This window comes from Pteropus vampyrus, unplaced genomic scaffold, assembly GCF_000151845.1.
Source record: "Pteropus vampyrus isolate Shadow unplaced genomic scaffold, Pvam_2.0 Scaffold77, whole genome shotgun sequence".
Classification (NCBI taxonomy): Eukaryota; Metazoa; Chordata; class Mammalia; order Chiroptera; family Pteropodidae; genus Pteropus; species Pteropus vampyrus.
Window position 1 is genome coordinate 3,703,203 of NW_011888858.1, and position 25,990 is coordinate 3,729,192.

At 38.3% G+C, this 25,990-nt stretch overlaps 1 protein-coding gene across 2 annotated transcripts in view; it reads right to left on the reverse strand.

Moving 5' to 3' along the window:
• Nucleotides 1-440: 440 nt before the first annotated feature.
• Nucleotides 441-25,990, reverse strand: part of KIT (KIT proto-oncogene receptor tyrosine kinase) — a 78,894-nt gene continuing 53,344 nt past the window's right edge. The window contains exons 8-21 of one of the 2 annotated variants that reach the window (XM_011362631.1): nucleotides 14,824-14,938; nucleotides 12,965-13,146; nucleotides 11,643-11,749; nucleotides 11,423-11,549; nucleotides 11,046-11,150; nucleotides 10,843-10,953; nucleotides 9,466-9,616; nucleotides 7,514-7,605; nucleotides 6,864-6,991; nucleotides 5,690-5,812; nucleotides 3,132-3,243; nucleotides 2,919-3,018; nucleotides 2,462-2,567; nucleotides 441-1,343 (exon numbers count right to left, since the gene is read on the reverse strand). In XM_011362631.1, the coding sequence (XP_011360933.1) occupies nucleotides 1,215-1,343; nucleotides 2,462-2,567; nucleotides 2,919-3,018; nucleotides 3,132-3,243; nucleotides 5,690-5,812; nucleotides 6,864-6,991; nucleotides 7,514-7,605; nucleotides 9,466-9,616; nucleotides 10,843-10,953; nucleotides 11,046-11,150; nucleotides 11,423-11,549; nucleotides 11,643-11,749; nucleotides 12,965-13,146; nucleotides 14,824-14,938 (1,688 nt within the window). In that variant the 3' untranslated portion in view covers nucleotides 441-1,214. Of the gene's footprint in view, nucleotides 1,344-2,461; nucleotides 2,568-2,918; nucleotides 3,019-3,131; nucleotides 3,244-5,689; nucleotides 5,813-6,863; nucleotides 6,992-7,513; nucleotides 7,606-9,465; nucleotides 9,617-10,842; nucleotides 10,954-11,045; nucleotides 11,151-11,422; nucleotides 11,550-11,642; nucleotides 11,750-12,952; nucleotides 13,147-14,823; nucleotides 14,939-25,990 lie in introns of both variants that reach the window. The other variant, XM_011362630.1, reaches the window with a different exon arrangement.

The following is a 25,990-nucleotide window of genomic DNA, read 5'->3' on the forward strand; positions in this document are numbered from 1 at the left end:
AGGTGAAGGAGACCAAGAACAGTACTGACGATGAAAGCAAACTACTTCTGGGAGACTAAAGGACCTTCTTGGGCTCAGGGTAAGAACAGCGCCAAAATATTTGTCTACAAGCATACACGCGTGTGCACACACATACACACTTATATACTGGCCCTGCGTTCAGGACATGCCTGCAAAGGAGGTTGAATCTAAATTTTATTTCCTGCTACAAAAGAATCCATATTAGGACAGCACTGTCTTCTCACTTCTGCCAGAGTCACGCAGTACATCTTTTTCAAATGGCATCAAATCTATTCAGCACAATGCCATTCTGAAGCTGGTAGGCTTGTTCTGGACGATCTATAGAGCAAATTCATCAGCTACAAAAGGAGATTTTTGTTAAGATTGTGCTTGATAGTTATGTTTTTTCTTTAAAAAAAAAAAAGCACTGTGTCCTTCAAATTTGTCTGGCTCTTCTTCTATCCCTACGTATGGCAGACTAGAGCCAGAGCTGTATCCACGAACAACAGTTTGTGGGTTTTCTCCCCTCAGACATATGAACATGTACAATCGATAGGTGAGTATATACAAATGCTGGCTGGGGAGGCCCTTGCTCCAACTCAGCTCCCTAATAGCAAAATCTCGTGAGAAAGTAGGTCGGCAGCATGAAGGCTCACACACCGCAACGAGTCACCCTTCATGTCCAGGGAGCATTTTTTCATGGCCCATGTCTCATTCCTAGCATGAAACACTAGATATCTTAGGCCTAGATATTCATAGACTTCTGACCTTTGTCCTAATAACATTCCATTTTCCACATCAAGGTCTTAGGTTTCAGCTTCTAATCTTGCTGTACCATCATATCATTATGGGTGGTTACAAGGGCCGAAGGTAACTAATGCCTTTTATTTAAAGAAACTTGTCAACCATACTTTTCATACTTCTCTATATCAGAGAAGCCTCAGAAAGGACTTCCCACCCTCCCTTTCTCGAAGTCAGTCTTTTTTTCGTTAATGGGAGCTACTCTGCTGTCAGGAATATACGCAGTTCAAACCCTGGCATGGGGATAGGAGCTGATGACAATCACCAGCCACTAAAGTGTGCTCATAGAGAGAATTATAGCGGGTGTTCACTATCCTGGAGTAGGACGCAAGTTGAAAAAAAACGAAATAATCATAGAAACCAAACGAACAAGAATCACTCCACTGCGGAGACTCGCAGACATCCATTCTGCTTCAGACGTCTTCATGTACAAGCAGAGGCTGCGTGGACGAGGCGCTGCTGCCCACGGAATTGATCCGCACGGAATGGTCCACCACAGCACTCTCCTGGTTGGGGCTCCAGTTTGCTAAGTTGGAATAAATCTGAGAAAAACAAGTCCACAGTCAATACATCAGTCTCTACAATGAACACAGCAACAAAGGGAAATGTTTGCAGCTTCAGAATTGCAAATAACTTGAGGAAGACTCAACGAGAGGAAGTTTAAAGACCTTTGCAGCCAAATACCAAATCATACTGGAAAACAAAACCCAACCCACAAGTTTTGTTTTACCCCTCATTTTTCCCAAGGTCTGATTACAAAAGAAGTGATAGCAAAAAAAAAATGTGCTTTTCTGCTGAGGCACTTCTGGAAACAGATGCTATCTAACCTGTTAAAAAGGGTTATAAACCACAGTAGCCAACTACAACCCAACAGCCGATGTAATTTGCTGAGAAATCAGTGGCCCTTCAATAGATCTTCCATTAGGAATCAAGCACTTAGGTGAAAAATGCTAGTTAATTTTGAAATACACTTTGACATGCAGAAGAGTAAGCTTTAACACAAAAGTATCGGTGGTGTACACTTGGGAAAGAAAAGATAACTCCAAGCACACAATCCGGAAAAAAAAAATCAGCTTAAAAAAATCTGAGTCAAAGTAAGGATTACTATCTTCATAAAAGCAGAAGAAATAAAGGGTTTGGGTTTTGAATTCCCCACCTCCCCAAATCACTGGGAGGGATCTCCCAACTTCAAACAGCTCTTCATTCTATATGGCTTGTGGGCATGACAGCTATCTGCCATTTTCTGGCTATGCTTGTTTGAACAGAAGGCTTATTTCACTGCAGTAACAAGCTGTTTTTTCTATGTTTTTATTCTAGTTCACACCATCCCAACCCTCTAAAGGCTGAATGGCCCTGACATGTGAGAGAGGGCCCAGGCCGACCCCATGACCAGCATTTGGGGTGGGGGAGGAAATGTGGCAAATCCGTATGGAAACTTCTACTTTCACACTTCTGAGTGTAGAGCCCTCTACTCTTTCTCATCTCACATTCTTCTTTGGCTCAGAACAGGGGGGCTGGACAGAAAGAACTTGTTTCCCTTGCTTTTACTTTCCCACCCAAAGGCCAATTTGCAGCCTAAGCCAAGGAGAGAAGGGGTAGAGAGGTTAGTCCTCACCCCACAGAGAGAAGGGAGATCCTAAGCCTGGCAGAGTGTACTCACATGATTGGTGCTGTCTGAAATCTGCTTCTCAATCAGCTGAACGATCTGCTTGAATGTCGGCCTTTTTAGAGGATCAGCATCCCAGCAAGTTTTCATTATGGCATACCTGCGAAACGAGGGCCATTTTCCAATACTCCCCAATACCCCTCAGTTGTCTTCAGGTGTATGTCATGCAATAATTTCAAAAATAATTCCAGGGTTAGGCAACTGGACATATTAAGTGGCATGTGCATAATGTGCTATGTATGAAATGCTGCCGAAACTGGCTCTGTATTTGGTGACAAGAGATTGTGAAAATATGCTACAGAAATGACATTTGACCAGGGTATCCTATAAAGGAACCAAGTAACATTTCAAATTGTGCTAGTTGAAAACATTCAACATCTGGGTCTCTGTCTTTAAAAAATAAAAATAAAAAGGGAAACATTATATGAAGAAAAAACATCTTGGCTCTTACATTTCGGCGGGTGCATGCTCAGGGCTCAGCATTCGGAAACCTTCCTTGATCATCTTGTAGAACTTAGAATCCACTGGCATTCCAGGGTAGGGGCTGCTTCCTGAGGCACAAATGGTTTGCAAATCAGTGTTAATAATAAGCAAGCAGGGCATTGATAAAACCTTTAGAAGATTCTCTGAGTCTATTAAAGTGCCTTTGGCAGGGTCATTTTACCTAAGGAGAACAGCTCCCACAGAAAAATCCCATAGGACCACACATCACTTTCAAATGTGTACACACAGTTGAAAATGCTTTCAGGTGCCATCCATTTCACAGGTAGCCGAGCCTGTAACGGAAGTAGAACAGATTCAGCAATGTTAATTGAGAAGATTCAAAAAGCTGAATAGAAAATGTTGCTATAGATGTTGCTCCTGCTGAGAGGTGGGGGTGGGAACTTGACTGTCATATCACAAAAGCCTTTCACCTATATGACCTCAGATGACCCCAGCTATGTCTGAATAGGTGGTTCACAAGAATACTATCCCCATTTGCAAGATGAAGACATTGAATCAGTCCAGTATGGAGGTTAAGATCACAGACATCAGAGACAGACAGACATGGGTTCTAATCGTGGCTCCACCACTGGCCTTGAGTGACACAGACTTGTTAGTTACCAGTGAGAATGTTTTCCTCTTTTCCCTTAATAATAGAAACATGCCTTCCTACAGTAAGGACTACATTTCCCAGCTCTTTTGCAACTAGGTATAGTCATGTGACTGAGTTTTGGACACTAAGTTACAAGTGTTGTATGGCAGCTTTAGGAAAATCTCCTTAAAATGTAGCTGGCATGCGTCCTTCTAGTCCCTTCCTCCATCCTGCCTTCTGGATGTGGTATCTAGCTATCTAGCTATCATCATCATTTAAAAATTATAGTAGCTTTTGGATCCATAGCTAGAATACATTATTCTGTTTAATAAAGCACATGTATTGACATATCACAAATTTATTTTTTAATACTTTGATAACTATATTTCAATTTAACTGCTTTTCTTGGTTATCCTACTTATTTTATTTTGTTCCTTTAAAACAGTGTTTTGACAAGAGAGCCATAGGCTTTGCCAGACTATAAAAGGGGCCGTGGCACAAAAATGACTAAGAACCCATGTAAAACGAAGAACTTTCAGAAAAACTGACACAAGGAGATCTCAAATGACTATGATGTAAATCCTGGGGAGGTAACATGTTGTGTTAGTTTCCTTGCTTTTTTAACTTGTCCCATAAATTCTCCTTACTCAGAAGCCTGGTGAAGGTGACATCTGTAATTAGTTAGCTCAACTGACTTGAGCCGAAGTCCACAATCTGGAAGCCTGGTGGGACCTAACCCATACTTGTTAATTCCAGCTAAGGTCACTAACCAAATACAAGCTATTAAGGGACTGCAGCCTAACCATTGTCATGAGTATTTATATTTCAAATAAGACATCTCTAAAGAATAGTCAGAATATTAAGTGCCATATAGCTATTAGCTGCAATGTGCCTGGCACTGTTCTAAGCACTTTACATTATATCAATTGATTAAATTCTCATAACAACTTTATGAGGCAGCTGACAGTATAATTCCCAAGAGGAGAAAAACAAAAGTTCAGAGGTGCGAGATAATTCTTGCCAAATATCACGCAGTTACTAAATGATGGAGCCAAATTCGAACTCAGCGAGTCTGGGTCCAGAAGCTGCTAGCTTCTTCCTCCTGTCCTTTTGTCACTATTCACAGGCCTGGATAAAGAACCACCTTACATTCTTCCTTCCATTAGTGTACCAGAATGAAGAGAACATGGTTTTAGTAACGCTCCTAATAATGAAATCTAGCCTCGGAGGAGATTTATTAGAACTGCATACTTTCATCAGAAGGTACTGCCAGCAACATTTCTACAAACCCAAGTCAACTACAGCCTACCCACAGATATGCCATAGTGATGAGGGAGAAAATGTTACATTATCATAAGGGACACAGGTAGCTACCGCCAGGAATAAAACTGAACTGTAGAAATGAGCCTGGGAAAACAGTCATAAAAGAGTAGATATTCAGGGCTCCATGGCTTCCCATGCTAATGGGACAGTGCTCTAAAAATCACGGACTCTGGTTTCAGCCTCTGCTGACCTATGTCATCTCAGACAAACATCACTGATATATACCAAGCCTTAGTTTCTCCAACTCTTAAAATGTGAAGACACTGCATTCTAATGCCAAGGGTTTGTTCCGAAGACATGATGAAAATTGGCACCCCAATAAAGCACTTCTGTGAAATAAAATCACTATGTTCTATAAACCAATTATTACTTATGAACCTATTTAATAAGCTCTCCATTGATTACGAGATCCAACGTCCTATCTACCTAATTTTGAACACTATCTTAGATTTTAATCTCTTCACATGGCATGTCAATCTCGAAATAAAATTCTCCTGCTGTGACCTTCAGGTCCACATTTGTTTCGCTAGAGCAAAATCTGGTTCATTGCTATTCTCAGGCTATAATGAAAATTAAGGCTATTTCTGTTTCCTTCACATGCCCCATAATTACACAATTAGAATTAGGAATTCTATTATCAGAATGTTAGTTGTAGTAACACTCAGCACGCTATGCAAATTTTGCCGAAGTACACTTAATTTGAATGCTAAAATGCATGACATCTAAGGTAGGATTTGCATTATGAAAATCATAAAAAACAATTCTTACAAAAACTTGAAACTAAAATGCTTCACTGGACTATCAAGCAGAGAGTGGGTACTCACATTCCCTTTGACCACGTAATTAGAATCATTCTTGATGTCTCTGGCTAGACCAAAATCACAAATCTTCGTGATTCGACCATGAGTAAGGAGGATATTTCTGGCTGCCAAGTCTCTGTGAATACACTATTAGGAGAGAGGGGTAGAAAAGAAAGCCATTTAAATTTATTTTAAACTTTTATAGAGGGAAAACTATGTTTAATATTAGATTGCTGCTTATGTTATACAAATCCAATACTTTTGCTTTACATTTAAACTATTCGGTGCACCAAAAATAAATATCTAAATTATGCCTTGAATGATGCTCAAAATTTGTGTTTCGCATCGTTAAGACCTTAATTACTATAATCACTTTCAAAACCAACTTCTTAGGACTGCTTTCATTCATAGGAAAATACACTCTAAATAGTCACATCATATTTTTTACACTGAAAACTCATTTTGCATGCTTCTCTCTGAATGTCCTTTAATAGGGTTTCTAAAATGTCTAAACTTCAATTTGACAGCTTCAAGGACACAGAGAAGAGGCCCTTTATTTCAGCCATCCTATATCCTCTTTTAGTTTGGTAATTGTTTGGAAATGTCACCAATGACACTTAAGGGTCGGATCTGTGACCTTATCCCTATTCTGTTCATCCCATTTCCTAGGGAATTCCTCTCACTCTTCCAGAGACTATGCTCCTTGTTTTGGCTCCATCATTCTCTTCCCACCCCTATCCTTCTCCCAAATGTTTAGTATTCTCTCTGATCCCTTATTCCCCAACACTGCACAAACCATACATGCAATATTAGTTCAACTTTAATAAAACCCTAATATATGTTCACCAAGCACTGAAACTGTATGAGGTACCCTCTGCTTTTGCTGATAAATTACCTATATTCTAAGAGTAACTCCTATATCCTAAAAGCCAAAAGGCTTAAATGGTTTAAATGAATTCATTCCATATAAAAATATTCATAGAAAGCTCATTTATACAGCTTGCTCTTTAAAGCTTACAAATGAGAATGGGAATTCCAAAGAGACAGCAGTTAGAACTCGAAGAAAGTAAATTTCCTCTGTTTTTGGTTATAACACTTCAAAACTACATTCTGCATTCTTACTACAGCTCTAAAATGCTCCACTCTGTGTGTGGGGTGGGTCGGTGGGGGGGACCTCTTCTAAGACGATCCCACTTACATTCTTTGAGGCAAGGAAAGCCATGCCCTTTGCCACCTGGTAAGAAAAGCTGAGCAGGTCTTCCAGGTCCAGGGCCAACTCGTCATCTTCCATGATGGCAGGGGTTACGTCTCTTTCTATGTACGAGCCTGTGAGGATGAGAAAGATTTTCTTAGCAATTAAAATCTTAATGGTGAAGAAAATAAGACAGTGACAACAATAACACCAAAGGCAAGTAATGAATGAACTGATGTGAACTTGTATGCAAATGACCTTCCCAAATGTTGAGAACAGGCAGGTGTTGAATCACAAAGTTAATATTCACAATCCTGGGTTAGGTTATAAAATCTTTAAGGGAGAAGGATGGTGGATTAATTTAAAAATCTCATATTTTTGATAGGCGAAACGTAATTAATATAATTTGATAGGCAAAATACATATTTGATATGCATATATTTTTGTAGATGCCGTAAGATACTCAGGTATAATAACACAGGCTCTGACTCCAAGTACTCTCTTTCAATCCTTAACTGCCACTGACCACTATTGGCATTGCCACTGGACCCTTTTGTAAAAAAGAACTGGTCACTACTAGAATGGCACTATATTCTATGGCAGTATGAGAAACCTTCTGTAAATAAAGTTGATTTCATTACTTGTTAGGTACTCACCTATTCTCGCAGATCTCCTTTTGTCTGCCTTGGTTGGTACAACATAAGAAACTCCAGGTTTCATGTCCATGTACTCATTAGTACTATCACTGCTGGGAGAGATGAAACATCCATCAAATCCTGATTGAATAAAATGGGAAATGGGTCGGGGGAGGGGTCACCCATAGAGCAGGCTCTATCTCCCCATCCCTTTTTTACATGATAGCCTGATTTATTAGAAGAAAGTAAGTATTGCCAGGTTTGAATGAAGAAAATCTTATTCAGTAAGAGGTGAGTTTTTAACATTCAACATTAGAGTCCAATCCCCAGGAGTTAAATGGCCTTTTTTGTGTTCAGTAATAGACGAAACTCAGGTTAGAAATCTCCCATCTCTTGGCACCAGAGATTTAATGGAAAATAGAGCCAAAAAGAATTATTCCACATGACTTCAAACTCTCTAAATTAGCCCCAAGAGACACAATGAAAGAGACAAAGAATCAGAGGTTCTGATATGTGTTATGGGGGAGAAGACAGAGATCGTTAACATATAGTGACTGATGGAAGAAGGTTTAAAAAAACCACGTTTGGTTCAGATAAACACCAATAATTTGGATGATTTTCTGAACCATCTGGACCTCTTGAATCTGCAACATTTGGCTGGAGAGTCTTCAAGATTCTAGTACTTCCTGCTTCTGATTAGCATAGAAACACCATGACAACAATCTCCTTCAGAGTATGCGGGTGGTTTCAGTCCCATATGGAATCCCAAAGCACAAAGAACACCCCACAGGACTGAACAGTTTAGGCTATTATTTCAGAAAGTTAAAAATTATATATGGGGCCAAAAGCAAAGTGGCTCATTTATTCATGTAAAGAACACATGCTCTGGAGAAACTAACAAAAGGTGGTCGGTACTGTGTTTTACTACCGCTTAACACTGTGCAAGTTTACAGGATCAAAAAAAAAAAAAAAAAAACATTTAAATCTTCGCATAGGGATTAAAACTTCAGCCAGAGTTACAAAAAAGGCTTCAAGAGGGAACTGCCAATCAGTAATATTTACTGAGGTCCTTGAGAGCCTGGAGTTAAGAGGCAAGAAGACAGTCTTGCCATCTCAAAATTAGGGGATGTAGTGAATAAAAAGGAAAGCAGAAACCCACCACTGCAGAAATATAAAGCATAAGGGACTGAGTATGAGGAGCATGATTTCTGTTGGCCTGGGCGACGCTAGGAAATCTTCTTAAGTGGGGGATCTTAACAACATTCGGAAAGAACAGGCAAAGCACAACAGAGAAGAATTCTACTCTGGTTGTAAACCACACTGATTCTCCTTAAAGATACTTGATGCTCTTTACACATCATTTAAATTCTGAATGACACCAATGATGAAAGAGATGAAAATAAGGTACAGAATTTCTTTAACTGTGCTATAGTAGTGTGCCTTTTTATAGCATAATGAGCTTTTTTTAAAAAAACAATAAGGTATATAGAAATAATTCAGAGGTAGTTGGTGAGAAACCTACATGCAGAGTTAGGTTCAGAGCTTTCTGACATTTTGTTAAATGTTTTAAAGGAATTTACTGTGACAACTTGACAAGCCTTTGCATTTTCCCTATAAACAGTGTCTCACTGTAACAATGCATATAGTACCAAGCTCCACAGTAAAATGGAATGACATGCAGAACCATGATAGAGGAACAGATATAGAGTTCATTCAGTTGAACGGAACAAAAGCTTTGGGAAAAACTAAAGATGCATTTAAAAATCCAGCAAAAATCTAAGTTTAAGACTCTGAATCTTTAAAAACACTATTTGAACTTTCTAAACTGTTAACCACACTTAAATGATTTAATAATTCTGATTTTGCACCTCAAAATACATCGGTTCATTTTTTTTTTAAGAATCAGCCTCGATTGCAAACCCTTATGACCCCAGAACTGCCCATCAGCAACCAAGGATGTAAGTCAGCCTTACCACGAAGACGCCTTTGAATGCAGAAGGTTTTTATAAAGGGCTGCTTCTGCATGGTCTTCCTGCTTTGAGCAGATAAATGAATCACGTTTTCTCCTCAAAAAGTTCAAAAGATCACCATAGCAACAATATTCTGTAATGACCAGGGTGGGCCCTACAAGCATATAAGGTTTGAAGGAGGTGAGATATATAGACAAATCCTGCTTCCCATAAAAACATTGAAGGGTGACCTGGCCACTAACAATCAAGTTCAATGGATAAGCCTACTGAGTACCAATACGATCCGATCTATTAACACTGGTTATCAAAAAGCAGAGTGAAGTGGATAAAACTAAACAAGCAAGCCCCTTTTTTCTTGAATTTCAGAGTGATTAGGGGCCAGGCGTGACTGCTGGTTATACTATTATCAAACTTCCTAAATGAATCCTTTGATTCTTTACTACTTACACACAGTAGGGTTCACATCCTCTCAGTAACATTATTATGGAAATGATGGCACACACTGCAGGATAATAGGAAAACCAACCATGGGGAACAACCAGCTGAGACAAGACTAGAAAGTGGGTGAAAATCTGAAATGATGAGACATCATCACCTGTGTTAATGACAAGGTATCACCTGTTCTGAGCACTACTAGTCAAACATTTTTTTGGTATTGGGAATGCCTAAAACTGAAGCTCTGAAGTTAACAGGCAGCTAATTAACTTGGGCAGAAATTTCTCATGAACAATTCATGATGTCGTGAAGCAACATTTAACAGGACTGTTTTAAGAAATTATATAAAGTTGACGACTTGACCATGGAGCTATCCAGATCTCAAGGAATAGCTCCTTTCACACAGCTTTGTTCCTACAGACCAAAATGCTTTCTGGAAACATCACTGAAATCCTTGATGGGAGGCTTGACTGATGCTTCAGAATTGGAAATTTATTTTTAACAAACGTGCAGTGTTTGCCTTGTTTGGTGTATATTTGAGAACTGGTAGACTTACAGGGCTATTTTTAATTATGGTATGCAAATAAATATTAACCCTTCAGTGACTAAATGTGATCCAGCAAAATATAAAGGCTTGTGAGATAAAACAAAAGTTTTTTGGATCAGATGAGACATTCTTGAGATATTCCAGAGGTCAGTGTTATTGCTGCGACACACAGGACAGTCACTAAGGTATGTGTTTGGGCTGTCCCAGTCCATGATAAAAACTAAAATATACATTCTTAAGAACAATAGATGGGAGGAAGGATAACCTAGCAAGAGGTAACAATAACCTGGGTCAAAATCTTGCAAGCAGTTTACAATCAAGCATTGACAAAATTGTATCAAAATCTCCCCTCTTGATAACTTGACAGATAATAAAAGACAAGGTGGTCATGGCTTTACCTCCAATGGTGCATGCTCCAAGAAGATTCACAATATTCATATGATTACCAAGGTAACTCAAGACTTTGAGTTCAGACATTAGAGCTTCTCTTTCCGTTAAATGAGCACTTGCTAAAATTAAAAACATCTTATTTTAGCAAAAAACAAACAAACAATTTTGGCAAACCGATGCTGAGCACATGCACTAGCCTGCAGAAACTTACGTTTGAGCATCTTCACAGCAACGGTCATGGCCGCATCCGATTTAATTAAGCCGTATGCAGTGGCCTCAACAACTTTCCCGAAGGCACCAGCACCCAAAGTTTTTCCTGAAGAAAGGAAGACAACAAAATCAGTGGTGGTGGTGGTGGGACCAAAGGATTATTTGTGTAATTTCAAAATCAACAAATGAATTAGAACACATTCGTCTAGACACATTTCCTTATAATGTGCTTAAGCCCAATCTATCAAAAGTGGTGACATTTCACAGAAAACACTTATTGTTACAGGCAGACTATAACAAAGGAAGCTATTGGGGTTCCCTAAAGTCATTGTTACGTGTACACAAAAAGGTTGTTTGGAAAGCCCATTTCATACTGACCAAAACTCAGCCTGTTTCTGGGAAACTCCCATTTGTGATCATAAGGAAGTTGCGTTGGGTCTATGTAAACATAATTGTTTCCATTTATCTCCTCAACAACCTTCCACTGTACTTCATACATGGGTTTCTGGTAGGGGAGAAAGGGAAAGATGTATCATCTTTTAATGATCAATGTTTCACCCACTAAAGCACTTAGGGTAGAGAACAAATAAGTGGTTACCTGTAAATATTTGTATGTAAGAATCATCACGATGATGCACATCATACCAGCTGCGATCACAAAACCAATCAGCAAAGGTGTGAACAAGGTGTGGGGATGGATTTGTTCTAAAATGAAAGAAGATCGTGGAATCACAACCTATCAGCAAGCTCAGATCTTCACCACAATCACCTAACCCCAAACTCACTCCCTCCCGTCTTACAGCCCATGGCAGGATTCAAAGCCATGCTTATATCAACTCCTTGCCTTGGTTATTTTCTTACTTTGTTATTCAAGCAAATCTTTTAAAATAACTGTAAACCAGACTACTGTGGAACATAAGTTGAGATTTCCATAGCACGAGAATAATTTTAAGCTGTTTGTCAATGAAAAACAACATCTAAACGAACTTTGTCCTTCAACCAAATTTCTGCCTTAGACAACTTTAAGAAATTTCCTTTATGGATGGTTTCTATTTTTTTCTTTATGCTTTCCTATATTTTCCAAATTTTCCACGTTGAATATGAATTTCCTCCACAACTGAGAAAAGCGTTTTTAAAGTGTTCTTTTTATTGCCCTGCCTGAAAAAAATCTATGATGAACAATGTAAGATTCTTCCCCTCATTACTCAAAAAATGAAAATATACCACTTTTTTGGCACTCGTCTTTGCCAACACAGGAAAACAAAAACTGAGCCCTAAGAATGTAGGTGCCCAGTTTCTTTGTCTTCTAAATTCATACTAATTCATCAATGTGTTTGCAAGGATCATTTAACTAATGTTAAGAGAGGTAGTCACTCATGAATGGAATTTTAAAGATGTTAAAGAAATAACTCACTAACACGATTTCATAAAAGACAGTGTCAATTTTCTGTCTGACAATGTGTTAATATAACTGATTTTAAATAACTGAAATTTTAAATAGAATTAAAATTTTTTATTGTCTTAATTCTATTTCTGTTTGAATATAAGGTAAATTTAGTCCTCCCTATTTTCCTTCTCTACCCTTTTTTAATGGAAACAACTGAAAATATACAATTCATTACATACACACACACACACACACACACGCACACACACATTCACACACATGCATGCATACATATACATATGTGCACACACACGTGCAAAACATAAATAGTGCATGGTCAAAATTACTGCATATATTTTACTAACATATTAGCACAGAATGAAACTTAATGAGTTTGATGACAATATGGTGCAATGTAGATATTACCAGAAACGACATGGCCAGTGATGGAATGGATTAATATCATGATTGATATAGCAGAGCCTAAACATCCCCTTAAATTGGATTAAAAAGAAATATACCTTTGCTGTTACCTTTAAATGCAAAGTTAAAAAAGGCAGAACTCTTGCCCACATCGTTGTAAGCCCTACACTCAACCGTGCCATTGAGCTTGAATGCACTGTAATCGATGGAACTTTGAACCACTAGTTTTCCAAATGGTGACACAGATGAGTTTTGTATCTGCACATCCACCGGCCCAACAGGAACTGAACATCTAGGGGGAAGAAAACAACAGCCCAGATTCACTCCAGGAAAATCCACCACTCAATCGAACACCTTGGGTTTGGCGTACTTTTCACACTGAGTTAGGGGGTTAATGATTGGGAATTTCTTTTACAACCAAGAGCTTCCGATGACGAATGAACACTTCTGTGGCACAGTGAACAGGGAAATCACTGTGGAATAGAAGAAAGTGGGAGATGAGGTTTTGGAATGAGATGTGGGTTAGTTCCTGACTTAAACTCCTATTCTGTCGACTTCTGAGAAGTCACTTAAACTTTCCAAGGATCAGTTCCTACAGCTGTAAAACTGGGATGGTAACACCCGTCTTGGAAAGTTAGTGAAAGGGTTAGGAATGATTTAAATATGCCGGCACACAGTAAACCTTGATAAATATAATAATTGAGAAAGGATGTATGAAGGCTTGAAAAGGAAAAGCATGGAGGAGTAAAGTGTTAAAGTCTCAACAAAGACAACCACATGGCAACCCCCCCAAACACCAGCAGCAAGAACCCTGCGGCCTGAGGTTCTATCAAGGGAGATACAGGTTGTCCCACTGGGCTGCACTCCAGGTAGCAAAGACCAGGTGGAGTCAGGCCCTCATGACCCTATTTTAAATTACCCCTCTCCTCCTGCCCCATATGCCTAGCAGTCTTCTATTCCTTCCTTTGCCGTGTTTTCCTCCTTAACACTTAACACCTACCTTCATTAGTTGTTTATCTCATCTTTTGTTCATCTCCACCCATTAAAATACAAACTCACAAAGCTGGGACTCAGGTGTGTTTTGCTCACTAGACTAGTATCTAGCATTCAGGTGGCACTCCATAAATATCTGTTGAATGGCTGAATGTAACTACCGGGGTTGCTTCCACTGCGGGCACACTTTTCGGGGGTCTTAAACCTCCCTATCATTCCCCAAGGAAAACGTTCCACTAAAACTCAGCTGAAAACAACAATCCTATGTAACCTCTTCCAACTTGTGATAAAAAGATCCATTCAAGGAAAAATAAAATTTCTACTATTATCCTGACTATTCAATTGTGATATTACACTGAGCTTTTAAAGCCTGAGCATAAAATACCATTTGATGGATAAAAACAGCAATGTTGACCCCATTTTCATCTTCAGGTAATATGAAAGAACAATTGAAGGCTTAAGTGTGGATTCTGAGGGAAAGGAAGCACAATGCCAGATGTGCTCTGCTCAGGGGCTGGGCACCTAATCAGGAAGAAAACCATTTAAAACACATAGCTTACAAATGCCATATGTATGTTGTAATTGCACGATCATTACTTTTTGGTTACTTGGCAATTAACTTCTGAGGTAATTTTTTTTATGATAACTATAGTCACACTTCCCACACACATTACCTCCTGTGTATAGAATGGAAATCTAATTACTCTGTCCTGGAAAATTGCTTTATCTACCTGCAGGCTAGAAATTGCATGATAAATCCAAAAAGATAACCGCCAAAATAGAGAAGTCATTCAGTAATCATTTTTCAGCAAACAAAATTAATGTCTACCAAGAAAAATATAGCAATTATGCCCACATGGATAGAAAAAAATAATCAAAACAATGCTTTAAAAATTCTGAAAACATATTTGAAATTCAACCAAATTGCAGTCTTTCCCTTCTGCATGTTAAGTGGTTCCCAAAATAATTATCTCACCTCTGCTCAGTTCCTGGACAAAAATACCAATCTATTGTGGGCTCTGGGAATCCTGCTGCCACACACTGGAGCATGCCATTCATGAGCCTCTCATGAGTCAGGATTTCTGGTTTTACTGCAGGAAGAGAGAAGTGGCCATATGTCAGAGGGCTGGAAAACCTCACCAAGATTCACTCTGCTCTTTCAGAATCCTCAGAACCTTCTTGAAGCTGAGGGAACATGTTATTCACGGGAAGAATCTGAACCAGCAAGTGGAAGGTAGAAGGAGAGGCATGCGAAGGTCAGGCTGAGAAAGGATTTCACAGTCAGAGCTGCCCAGCCCCAGTGCAGACTGTTCACCCTGCAGATGTGGGGGTTCTCTGAGAACTTCCTGTTCCAGGCATGGCTGAAGCAAAGGTCGCACGACCACCTGACAGGGTTTCTATTTCCAGCGAGCGGTAATCGGAACGACTGCTTCTAATCGAGACACTAGCGCTCCAAACTGTGAGGTGGAAATTCTGTTGAAGGGAATTCCTGACATTAGGATTTCAAGTTATTGTGGAGACTGGAATGAATGAAAAAAGGAGTTACAGGAAAAGAGAAGAGCCCTCCCCCCGAAAAAACTTCCCTTTTTTTGGAGAGGGACGTGAAGGAATAGTACAAATAAGTAGCTGAATCATTCTATTCACAGAAAAGCAAAAACATAAGAGTAAAATACAATATGCACTTTTAACTCCAAATTTTTATTTCAAATGCAAAATACAGACAGAAAATTATAAGAGGAAACCAGCTCAAGAGTTTTATTCATAATATATCTAAACCTGAGTACAATCACTGAAAAAGTAAATGATATCAGCAGGAATGCTCTAATTTGACATTTCTGTGTAACTACAATAATCAGCGGATATTCAATCGAGGGAACCCTAAATCACTGCAAATTCTTGAGATTATTTCTAAAGTGGAAGGAAGATGAACTTATGTTCAGTTGTTCTATTAGTAATTTATTTAAAGAATTTTAACCCTTTGAGAACGAGTAAGCTGAACTAAACATCCCCGCTGCGGCATCGCATGCCGAACCTGACCACAGAGCTCGGGAGGCCCCGCGTGCGGCAGACAGAGCTGCACTCCATCTCCGACACTCACCAGTTCCCTGCCCTCCATCAAGTCTCCTCGTGTATAAAATGGGAATAACAACAGTAACCATTCCATAGGGATGTTGTGACAATTAAATGAGATGAAGCACAAGAATGAGTCACAGAAATGAATGATAAACTAAGAACGAGTCACAGAAACAATAAATTCAATAATTATCATTAACGATTCAGCTATTCTTTTCTATTCAGAATACACGCCCTCCTTGGTTAATCAAGTTTGTTACCAATCAAGATCACTATATCTGCCACTCTAAATATTCTCTTCCATGATCTAAAAATTATTCTTTCAGATAGTATTAAATTGTTTTTTAATCAAATAAATTGGGAATTTGACATCGATGATGTCACAACTGGTGGGAAAAGTGTATGTGATGAGAAGAAAAGACTGACAGATCGGAAACTTAGGAAGCTTATTTCCTCAAAGGAAGGTAACACTGATAAATGACATCTTTGTAGAATAATCTCTCAGCATCTTACTTCCTTGCAGGCAAAATGGCTTGCCAGGGGTCAGAGTGTCTACATGCATGGCACACCCACCTGTCACTCAACCTGGCCTGGTTGATGGGCTGGCCATTTGGCTAATACACACAAAAGAGCGACACTCCAAAGCAATCTCAAGGTAGGGGTATCCTTGGGAGTTTGGATCCAATGCCAGCTTTCACAAATAGAGCAAGAAAACGAGCCATCGTCTTGCGAAAGCATCCATCTGGCAAGTTTCATTTAATTATCATGGGCAACTGTGTGATCGAACTGGAAAGTAGGACATAACACAAAAAAACAGTAGAACTTTATGAGAGTGCTATTTGTTGGAGCCTGCAGGAGCCATACGGTGGGCCTCTCTGGACTCGATTCAAGCGTCACCCCTTTTCCAAGCCATCCTTAACTCTCCAAAGTCAAGGTGGTTGATCTCTCCTCCCTATTCCTGTAGCACTTTAGAGAGCATGATATTCTACAGTATACTGGTCTGCCTCTTCCACCTGACTGTATGTTCTCAGGGCAGGAAACCACGTCTTACTGGTTGTACCTCTGACCCCCAGTAGAGTCTGATCTGTGATGGACACACAGTAAAAACTATTAAATGATTAAGTATCCCTAAAAAGAACAAGTCCCTCGGATTCCAAAGGAATTCGGTTAGACCCACAAGAGGAGACCTGGAAGAACAGTCCAGTGGCAACTTTCCTGTACGGGGGCACCATTTCCACTCTCTTTTGTGATAGTGGGCTGTAAGGAAAGAAACTCACACACACATCTAGCCATGTGAATTTTTTTTTAAATATTGAGATTAATGATGAGAGGGGAAGATCTATACAGACAGCAAATATACAGGACTCAAATGGGAATTGAGTTCATGTCAGATTTCTTCATACCAACATTCCTTTTATAACTCATTCTTCCTCATGCCACATGATAAATTTTAGTGGAATCGACTCAATAGCAAAAAAAAAAAAAAAACAAAAAACAAAAAAAAACAACCAAACAAACAAAAAAACCCCCAAAAAACGCTGAAAGGGTACCTTAAAATGTTAATGATGGTTTATCTCTGGGTAATAGGGTTATGGATAGTTTCCATTTTATTCTTTTGACTTATTTTTTAATTTTTGTTTACAATGAACATGTAGCTAATAATGAACCTATAAAACATTTTTTAATTAAAAAAACTAGAACAGCTCAAAATTACATAATCAATCTTTAGCTTTGGTTATACGTGCTCCACAGCTCCACAATCCAAGCCTTCCAGCGTGACACCTGGTAGCAGTTACACAACAGCCAGGGCTGGCAAGGGCACGGTCTGGCTGGCCTACTTGCTCCTGTGTGCTGGTTAATTAGGCAGATTTTTCAGCGACTATCTCAGTTATAACCTGAGGCTAGAGGAGCAACTTTTGTCCTGTTGGGCCTCAGGTTGGCCAACCAAGCTCAGGGGGACCTCAAATTTCAGTGTGTATTTGAAGCACTAAGAGGTTAAATGCAGATTCCAAGGCCCCACCCACAGAGATTTAGTAAATTGAAGCTCTGACCCAGCAATGCACTTTTTAAAAGTACCTTCAAGGGACCCTGCTCAGGCCAGGACTAGAGTGAGGGAAGAAAAGCACTTAGGGTGCAGAATTAAGAAGGCGCTCCTCCTCAAGATCACACAAATCTGGGGTTGGCACCATGAGTGAGCACCTCTTTAAATTTTGCACCTTAAGTACCTCTCTTTTTCTCACCCTAATCCCAGCCCTGTCCCTAATGTTGGTGATGAGAGACCTCATTCTGAAAAGGCTAAGTTTCATGAGTACAGTTTGGGCTGTACCTGGCAAGTTGCACTGAGAAAATGTTTAATTCACAAAAAATGAGCTGGGTATAAATCTGATTCCTAAAAATGAAAATCTGGGCTCATCTGCATTTTATGAGTGCCTCAAAGCACTGTAAGGCATAAAATATATATTTTGCTTTTAAAGATACATTACCCTCTGCTATTCTTCAGGTTAAATTTGAGCTAAGGTTTTCTTAGATATTCTACAATCAGCAGTATGCCAAATGACACATTCCCTAATTCCTCCCAAGTTGGAGGTTTAGATAAGCCTAAGAGGTGTATAAGTTATGCATTTCCTATGGAGATAAAAATAGCCCCCTTTCAAAGCACTGTGGACCTGAGTCATTCTGGTGTTTCCAATAACACTGATCAGCTTGTAGGCAGATTTCAGAGTGCTTCTAATTCTACTGAAAATTTATTGCTCATGCAATTCAAAGTCCTAACCACTCGATGATTTACCCCACAGATATGTGATCTTGAAAAATATTCCTATTTTATCACCATCAGGTCCACGCAGAAGAACAAAATGAATTTCAAAGAACAGAGCACAGATACCAAAGAGCTGAGGGTGGGGTGGGGACGAGAGGAGAGTTATGCAAGTAACGGATGGACACATTTTTGAGTACAGCTCTTCACTCCCGATCACCTCGACCAAGTCCTGCTATAAATGCACACGGGCCCACCCTACAATCAGCAAAGAACAGACTTAAGTCTCCAGATAATAAGACTAAACAAAGAGGAATCTAGGAATGAATTTTTTATTGATATATAACTGACATATTAGTTTCAAGTGTAAACATAATGATTTGATATTAGTATATACTGCGAAATGATCACCATAGTAAATCTAGTTAACATCTGTCATCATGCTAGTTGCAAAAATTTTTCTCTAATAATGACAACTTTTAAGATCTACTCTCTTAGCAACTTTCAAATATGCAATACGGTGTTAACTACAGTCACCATGCTGTACATGACATTCCCAGGACTTGTTTTATAATTGGAAGTTTATATCTTTTGACCCCCCCGCTTCACCCACTTTGTGCACCCCATACCCCCCACCTCTGTAAACAAACCACTAGTGTTCTTGGTATCTATGAGTTCCAATTTTTTTAAAAAGATTCCACACGGAAGTGAGATCGTACAGCATTTGTCTTTCTCTGTCTAACTTATTTCATTTAGTATAATGCCTTTGAGGCCCATCCATGCTGTTGCAGATGGCAAGATTTCATTCTTTTTTGATGGCTGAGTAACATTCCACTGTACATATGTACCACATTTCCTTTATCTATTCGTCCATCGATGGACACTTAGGTTGTTTCTGGGATGAATTTGTTTTTCTGATGGTAGGTCTGCTGGTGTTTAATGGCAATACAGCAATGCTTTGTAGCAATTTATCACTTTCCTGATTTGAGTTTGAGTCAAATCTATATTCCTGCCAAAATACTGTTATAATAAGGAAGTTAAATCAGCTAAAATAGGAGCACTAAAAAAATTCAGGTTACCTTTTACTTATAAGAGAAATATTATACTTTTAAAAAATCCCCAGAATAAATATTTCGAAAATTTATTTTGTTTTGTACATTCTTAAAGGTAGCCAGAAATTGGCATGTGGACACTTGAATAGAAGGTTAACAAACAAAACAAAACTTCAACTATAGTCTCTCGTATCTAGCTATCCTTAATAGAATGTCTTATCATTTTTTTAAAAAAATCATTCTCCTAAGAATCATTCTCCACTCCTAAATAGGGGTCAGCAAACTTTCAACGTAAAAGGTAAAACGGTAATTATTTTAGGCTTTGCGGGCCATAGGGTCTTTCTTACAAACAACTCAGTTTTGTCATTACACCACAAATGTAGCCACAGGCTGTGAACAAACGCTCATGTCCATGTTCCAATAAAACTTCACTTATGGATGGACACAGAAATCTGAAATTTATTTTCATGTGTCACAAAATTTTCTAATATTTTTTCAACCATTTGAAAAAAAAATTCTTAGCTTACAGACAATTCAAAAACTGGCCGCAGGCCGAATCTGGTCCAAGGGCTATAGTTTCACAACCCCTGTTCTAAACAGTCATCAAAAAGATCTCCCAATTCCGAGTTAAAATAAACAAATGAACAAAAATGATGAAACTGCTTGGGGAAGGCATTCCTCAATCACTATGCTCAATTTACAGGAGCACCATGGCTGCGTGTTCCAGACGTGAGGTAGGAAGCTATGTACACACATCGCAGTGCAACTCTACTTGCTGCCGAGGAGTGCAGGCACGGGATACAATACTATCTTTTTTCTACTCCGTAAAAGTAGTGAATTCATTTTGCCTCATAATTCACAAGTGGAGGAGAAAGGTTATTGACACAATGCCCATGGAAAAATTATGTACCTATTCTTAGATGTATTTAAATTTCCACTAAATTATAGATGACCCTGGAGTTTTGGTAACTTTGGTCACCAGGACATGCTCACTCGTTAGCTCTAGTGGACCCCTTGGGTCAGTGGCAAATACACCTGGATGTCACCACCTCTCTAGGGGACACAGAAACAAAGGCTTAAGTCCCCATCTATATTTGTAAATGAAGGGGACTAGTTTGATGTAAAAACACATGTGGCTCAACTGGAAAGAAAATTTCCAGAGTACAATTCCACTGATATAAAAGGGCCTACTCATGCTGTTTTTAGAAAACGAGTGCCCAATGCAGGGTCAATTCTAATAGAAGTTTACATGGTTACACATATCTAAACCTGTTTCTCCTGCTTTTCTACCAAAAACATTTACAAAAAGGCCAGACCACACCAACAAAGAACCTAACTATCTAGACAAGTTACCTTGTCCTCTAACAGGGGCAGCGTTTAAACAGATTCCCCAAATTAGCAACACACCTCACCAAACTAACTTTCTTATGAGACATGAAGGAAAAATAATGATACCAACACTTGAGGTTGGGGCGGGCGGGGGCATGGGACTCTAGTTCAGAGCCACATTTCCTAAATCTTTTCAGAATAGAAGAGAATCAAATTCCACTTTAAAAGTAGGTTGCCATGATATTCCTTTTTTCTCCCAATTTAAATGTCTATAGCAATTGTTGCATCCACAGAGATCCTGTTCATAAGGAGATATAAAACTGTCATATCAAAAACAACACTCATATCTCCCAAGCAATTTAAGGACAAAAATTCATTTCAAGTTCAGGAAGAGAAAATAAAAACAGAGTTCAGACACTGTCAGATATCTCAAATGAACACGTATTACCTATAAAAATATTAATGTAAGAAGATGAGCAGCTATTTTATAGAGATTAGGTACCACACGAAGAAGATTCAGAAATCATTCCTTAATTTAGAGCTGTCCTGAAAGCCAGCACTGTGTATCTCTCATGACATATGTTCAAGACATAGCAGCATGAGAGATCATGGCACATGATAACCTTATTGATTTCCAGGCACTTAGGCAAGGTTGCTCTTTTGAGATTAAACAACATAATTATAAGCTTTAAATAACTGTCTGATGGTGTTCTTTTAAAACTAAGTCACATCATTTCAGAGTCCCACTTCACACTCCACGATGTCTCAAAATTGCCTCAGACAGGTTAAAGAAATTATAAACTACGCAATGAGATAACAGAATGATGTTGTAGAAGAGTATTTCATGACATGGAAAGATGCTCACAATGCATTTGGTGTTTGGCATCAGAACAGAAGGTTGCAACGCAATAGAAACTCATGTTTGTGAAAAAAAAAAAGTTTAAAAAATGGTCTGGAAGAATATGTGGTAAGGGACATATTAGCAATAGTAATCTATAAACCATAAATAAACTTAAAAGACAATTCAAACTGGCCTGATTCTTATTTTGCTTATTTATATTTTCTAGTTTTTCTATCCTTCACATAACATTTTTATAATAAGAAAAATTAATTTAAAAACACAAATATACAAAAATGTTTGCACAAACTAAGCTACATTCTAGTTACTGTGGTAGCCTTAACAGTACATTCTCAAAAGCAAGTAAATAAATCAGAAAAGAGTTCTATTTAACACTAGCTTTATTTAATGTTTAAGAATTCTAATAATTTAATATAGGAGTAGCTCTAATAGAGTCTATCTAACAGAGGAAAAATAAAAAACCCTAAATGCAAAGCCTCTCAAGCAAAACTCAATAGATAAGTGTGTTAGCAGTCTTAAAGTTTTTAGCGTCTAACACAAGTATGGTTTGGACACTCCAATGTTTAGAAGGTCCTATCATCTTTTAAAAATGGGAATAGAAAGTAAGAGTTTGAGGTAAGAAAACAGTTCCATCTTCTCAAAAGGCAAAGTTCTAGTAACTAGGCAGTTCAAAAGTACGGAGCCCTTAAAAGGCAAGCCCACCATTATTATTTTAACCTGGGAGAAGGTCCTGGTGACCTCCAGCCAGGTGGGTGACCCAGATGGCTAGCTGGCAGGCAGTCTGAGCCCTCTATCTACATGGCCAGCCTGACAGGTCTATCTTCACCTTTGGCAGATGGCAGGCTGGGCATGTGCTTTATTTGTAGGATGTTGCATTTATAGTGGCTTCTCCTTAGAAGAATAGTTTAGCCACTCGTAACTGGAATTAACTATGACCAAAAATACATAAAAGGCAGCCCAGATTTTACAAATGCAGGCAAAGAGAAACTTTCTCATCAAGAGGCCTCACATTCTGGGTGATTTATTACTTGAAGTGATTTGGGTATACTGTATGATCTATAAATAATCGCTCACACCAGACAGGATGTTAATTATATAATGCAGTGATTTAGAAATAATACATTATTTAGCATTTCCTTAAATTGTTTCAACCTCCTGTTAATACCCTGCCATAAATGGAGTGAAATTGGTGACTTTTGAGAATTCATTTGGTGCAGTTCAACAGTCATTTGAAAATCCAATCTAGCTTAACATTACATGTGTTCCATGTAAACCCAACAATAAAAGCGAACCCTTTAGTTCTCTGTACCTTGCTTGTCCTGCCTGCCTTCCTGGTACTACTGCCTGAGTACCACAGCACCTCACTGGACTAGTAGGTTTCTCATTAAAGGATAGACCTTTAAGACCAGAGGGAGATCTATTTATGGCTGGCCCCTGGATATCATTTGCTAAAAATTTTAAATTCGTAATACTGATCTGGAAATGCTCTCAGATAACGTTTTGAAGTGTTATTTTAAGTTACCGGAAAATCAGCACCACCATAAGATATCACCTCACATCCGTCAGAATGGCCATTATCAATAATCAACAAACAGCAAACGCTGGAGAGGATGTGGTGAAAAGGGAACCCTCACGAACTGTTGGTGAGAACGTAAACTGGTGCAGCCACTATGGGAAACGGTATGGAGGTTCCTCAAAAAATTAAAAATAGAACTACCTTACGACCTACTTATTGGTACATATCTCAAGGAAGCAAAGCCAATATCTTGAAGAAATAACTCCACTCCTGTGTTCAGTGCAGCATTATTCACAATAGCCAAGGTGTGGAAACAACCTAAGTGTCCGTCAAGGGATAAATAGATAAAGAAAATGTGGTGTATATACACAATGGAATATTATTCAGTCTTAAAAGAGCAAAAATCCTATCATTTGTGATAACATGGATAAGTCTGGAGGGCATTAAGCTAAGGAAATAAGCCAGACAGAGAAAAACACATTCTGTATGATATCACGTATATGTGGAATCTTAAAAAAAAGTCAAACTCATAGAAACAGACAGAAAAGTGGTTGCCAGGGCCTGGGGACATGAGGCTGCGGGCGGAGAGAGGTTGGTAAAAGGGTACAAACTCTCAGTTATGAGATTCTCAAGGTCTGAGAATCTAATGTATAACATGGTACCTATAGTTGATAACACTGTAGTGTATAACTGAAATCTTACCAAAACACAACACAACACGACAAGCAAAACAAAATGGGTAAATGTGTGAGGTGATGGATGTGTTAATTAACTCAATGGCAGAAATCTTTCCACAATGTATTATATATTATATACATACACATACATATAACAAATCATCATGTTGGACACTTTAAATATCTTATAATTTCATTTGTCAATTATACCTCAATAAAGCTGGGAAAAAAAGGTTATTGGGTCTCCTTAGAATTATTCCAGGTTTAAAGAACAAATGATTTATCCTATTAATCATAATTTCCACAATTACATAAATTTGAAATTATAAGCCAAAATAAAATTATAAAATATTTATATTACTGATTAACATTTAAATCCACTATAAAGTCTGAAATTTATTCAAGAAATATTGGGTGGAGAGGGAAAGGAGCCCAGTGGATAAATTAAGGTTAAAATACACATTTGGCCTTTTATTCATACATGGAGGTAGTAAAAACCTTATTGTGTGACATGTATGTAACCAGAGACAGCAGGTTTCTAAAGTATCGCAAGCTACTTACAGAATCTTGATGTCACTTTTCTAACAACTCCAGGAATTTTGGGAAGAGTAGTGCCTATTAAGAAAGCACTTTGGGATAGTTTCTTAGTGTTTAGGACTCTAATTTTCTACCAATTTTGATGTGTAAGGAAAATAAATAAATTGCCAAAAATAAATAAATAAATAAAGCTTTCTTAGAACTAAGAATATGATTCCTATATATATATGTTTGATAAGCAATGCAAGAGTAATTATAGTAATGTCAAGTTCAGTGAAAAGATACAGTGATTTTGTTTTGTTTTTAAATAAAAACCCCCATCAGTTTCCACTGGATGTTCTGCTCAGAAACATGTTATAACTCTCAGCCATTATAAACCACCTTTAATATCATCGAGCCGACTTAACAGGCTCATGTAAATTATGGTTTGGTTAAAGAGGTTCAAAACAGTATTAAAACATTTTCAAGCTTTACATGTTACCTATTTGTCCCTTAACACAAACTGACAGGACATAATTTTTTTTTAAAGCCTCCCACACAAATGATTAAAACTAAATCTCTCCCCTTTTCAGTACACTCAAATCTACACGTGGGATTTTCAAAACAAATAGATTTTTCAACCACCAAACATTTAACCATTCAAAATCAAAAATTTTCATGAGCACCTCTCAAAGTTGAATCTATTAAGCAATTATGCATCAATGTCACTGAGAAAAAGTAGCTTGAATTTATGCACTAATACTATGCACTTATTATTCTGATTTTTATTAACTCTAATTTTTACAGAGTGCAATTTCTTGCATCCTTGGGACTCAGCTTATTTACAGAGTGAACCACACAGTAGTTCTAGGTAGTATTTGGCTCAGCTAAAATGTTATGTCAAAATGGACACAATGCTCCAATTTGAAATTTAGAAGTATTTTTAGCTTTTGATTTTAAGTTTTAAGATAAAAGTTCTTACCCCATATAGTGCTAACTAGAATTCTTTTTCAATTCCTCCCTCTTCTCAAAAAAACCAACAAAGAAATTAGCTAACTATACCTGTGAGAAGCAATTGGGAAATAATTCGCAAAAGGTGAATGTTTTAAGTTTCACATAAAAATGCTACCTCACTCAGAGTAATTGGAAATCAAGAAATCCCATGTGTTAAGTAAGTGAAATAAATGCCTTTAGTCAGTTTAGTGTTTGTAACAAACTGACATCAATAAAAAGACTTTCTGAAGAGCTTAATCTAAAAGGGCAGGGACTACACTACTCTCACCTATATGCCCAGTGTTATAAATTAGGAGCTCAGCAGATGCTGGATGGGTGTCTGTGACCCCGGCGCCAGAATACAGTTGAGGCC